The sequence below is a fragment of the Chaetura pelagica genome, unplaced genomic scaffold, assembly GCF_000747805.2.
Source record: "Chaetura pelagica isolate M959 unplaced genomic scaffold, ChaPel_1.0 scaffold911, whole genome shotgun sequence".
Classification (NCBI taxonomy): Eukaryota; Metazoa; Chordata; class Aves; order Apodiformes; family Apodidae; genus Chaetura; species Chaetura pelagica.
The window spans coordinates 360,772-363,600 of NW_009952354.1; the positions used below are offsets into that span (position 1 = coordinate 360,772).

General features: G+C 61.7%; 2 protein-coding genes across 2 annotated transcripts in view; both read right to left on the minus strand.

The window, feature by feature from the left end:
- LOC104397837 (uncharacterized oxidoreductase C663.09c-like) overlaps positions 1-828 on the minus strand; it is a 2,802-nt gene extending 1,974 nt beyond the window's left edge. The window contains exon 1 of the mRNA XM_010007848.1: positions 706-828. Within this exon, the coding sequence (XP_010006150.1) occupies positions 706-828 (123 nt within the window). The remainder of the gene's footprint in view (positions 1-705) is intronic.
- A 546-nt stretch (positions 829-1,374) lies between these two features.
- The window catches only part of LOC104397838 (uncharacterized oxidoreductase C663.06c-like), a 5,188-nt gene continuing 3,733 nt past the window's right edge, over positions 1,375-2,829 (minus strand). Inside the window, exons 2-5 of the mRNA XM_010007850.1 lie at positions 2,433-2,620; positions 1,968-2,126; positions 1,763-1,882; positions 1,375-1,488 (exon numbers count right to left, since the gene is read on the minus strand). Of these exons, the coding sequence (XP_010006152.1) occupies positions 1,375-1,488; positions 1,763-1,882; positions 1,968-2,126; positions 2,433-2,620 (581 nt within the window). The remainder of the gene's footprint in view (positions 1,489-1,762; positions 1,883-1,967; positions 2,127-2,432; positions 2,621-2,829) is intronic.

Sequence of the window (2,829 nt, forward strand, 5' to 3'; positions counted from 1 at the left end):
GGCCCGGAATCCTGGGAGCTCCGGGCCAGCCTGGCCAGGAGGAGCTGTTGAGGTTAAGGAGGGAGGGAGCAGCGTGTGGGAGGGATGTGGGAAGCCCCGCGGCTCCACTGGCCTGTACAGCCTCACAAGTGTCCCCTGGGCTGGATGGGCTGCCCATGTAGCACCAGGTCGTGACTCAGATGGCCACGAGCAGAGGTTCTTTGCCTTCCCACTTGGAAAACTGACTTGCCTTCTTGCACCTCCCTTTGCAGCTTTTGCGGTTCAATGGGTGAACTATAGAAGTTCAGGGTGTTCTCAAAATGCTGGGTGTGCCGATTACCAGTCACTGGGCAAAGCCCCATTTCCCACTCCCATGGCCATTTTCTGGCTATAAAACATCCCCTCTCCTGCCCACCCGCACCCCAAACTGTGCTTGCACGGTGCTGCCTCTTCTAGACTGCCCAGAACACGGAGACCAGGTGCCTGGTGACGAGGCCCAGGACAAGGGCCTCCTGTGCCCAGCACAGCGGCACAAATCCTGCCCTGGGCTACTGGCCACACCATTTCCATCCAAGCTGATGGCCTTCTCAGCCATAGGGGCCACGCTGGCTCCTGTTCGGCCCCTGTCAACCAGCACCCCTGGGTCCTTTTCCCCCGGGCACTTTCCAGCTGCTCTGCCCCAAGCCTGGAGCTCGGCCTGGGGTTGTTGGGACCCGAGCGCAGGACCCGGCACTTGGCCTCGTTGAACCTTGTGCCCTCGGCCCGTGGATCCAGCGTGACCGAGGGGTGGAGAAGGTCCTGGGCTGTGTAGGGGGGGTCCCCAGGACTGGGTGCTCCCTGTCCCCCCATTGCAATCCCGCTCAGGGCACACGGGGGCTTTGGGTCCTGCAGCCCCAGGGTCAGCTCTGAAGTTGGCACCTTGGTGTGTGGGACTGGAGGCTGTGGGGCTGCTCAGGGGCACAGAGGGGAGCACAGGCCAGGGCAGCCCGGCCAACACCGGGTACAGGGGGCTTGGAGAAGACATCCCTGCAGCCTGGGGACGTGTCCCTGTGGGCCAGGCTCCTCAGCCCCAGGCTGTCCCCACGGGCACTGGGATCACCCAGACGAGCACTGTGTCCCCGCACAGCAGAGCCCTGAGCCCTGTGACCCCTGAGCCCAGGGCCAGCCGGGACTGGAGGAGATCAGCCACCCAGACCAACCCAGCTCGATTACAGCCAGAAACAACCCTGAGAAGTTCTCTCAAAGCATTAGCAAAGACTCTTATGACGGTAGCTAAAAGGAGACCAAGAGGAAGGCTCAAATTGTGCTTATTATGGTTTTCAGGCAGAAATTTATTAAGACACGGGAACAACTCAGTGCACAAGTACCGGGCCCTGGTGCCAGGATCCTGGGCTCTCACCAGGGCACCACCTTCCCTTCCCAGTCCAGGAAGGTGCCGGTGTCCTTCTCGGAGAGGGAGGAGAGCACCTTCAGCATCCCTCGCACGCTCTCGTCCACCGTCAAGGGGGGCTGCGGGGCAGAGGGGAGAGGCAGCCCCTGGGTCAGGCCTGGAAGGGGCTGCCCTGGAGCAGATCATTGCTGGGGGTTTGGGATTTTCTGCTGTGAGTGAGGAGAGGCCAACACAGGGCAAGGAGAGGTCCTCGCCTCTGTTTTTGTTCCCTCAGACCCACCTGACAAAGTGCCTTCCCAGAGACCAACATCCCTGGGTTCTTCAACCCACAGGAAGCTTGGCATTCCCAAATAAAGAGGTTCTTCCAGACCCTGGCCAAGAGGAGACTCTTACCTTCAGTGACCCGGCGCCGCCCATGTCGGTCTGTACCCAGCCGGGGTGCAGAGCCACGCAGAGGATGCCGTGCTCCCGGTACCCCAGGGACTGGCACCTGCTCAGCATGTTCAGGGCAGCCTGTGGGGAGACAGGGCAGGGGTGGTGCTGGGAGGGGACACGGGCAGACCCAAGGCAGGGAAATCTGTCCCTGGCAGGGCAGTACCTTGCTGCAGCGGTACGAGACAACATGTGTGGGACCCCACATATAGAGTTCCTGGATGGACCCTGCTGAGCTGGAGATGTTGACGATGGCGGCCTTGCTGCAGCTCAGCGCTGAGCCCGGGCTCCCCTGGGCAGCCTTCTTCAGCAGGGGCAGGAACGCCTGCCAGGAGAAGGACAGAAGATAGGGATGTGCACAAAAATGGCACAAGGGAGAGGACCAGCTCCTTCCATAGCAGGCAACCAGCACTGGAGCATCCTCCCTCCCCCATCACTGTCCAACTCCTCAGCCCCAGCCCATGGCTCCATGAGCTTCTTGATAAGTCAGAATCCATTGGGCACCAGAATACAGGCAGGACCCTCTCCCACTGACAGTTGTGGCCCCCAAGAGAGGTCAGATCAGAGACTCAGGGTCACAGGAAAGGATACTTCTCAGAGCTGTGTTTTGGTGCTTGCTTGAAGGTCTGACCTGGCTCAGCAGCAAGGGCCCAATCGTGTTGGTGGTGTAAATCTCAGTCATGCTCTCCTGTGTCTCCATATCAAGTGAGTTTGGCTTTGCCATCCCAGCGTTGTTGATGAGGAGGTTCAGCCCCGAGCCCCCCAGCTTCTCCCCCACTCTGGCTGCAGCCGCCTTGATGCTGGCAGGGTCGGTCACTTCTGCAGAGCAGACACGGGGGAGCTCAGTGCCCGTGTCCCCGGGCTGGCTCGGAGCCCCCGGTGTCCCCCAGGACAGCAGCCCCCGGTGTCCCCAGAGGCACCGGCCCCTCAGGGCTGCTCCCTCCTGGCTCTGGCTCCCAGGCTGTGCGCAGTGCCCGGGCACAGGGGCACCAGGCAGAGGGACCCCACCTCGGGGCACCTACCCAGCG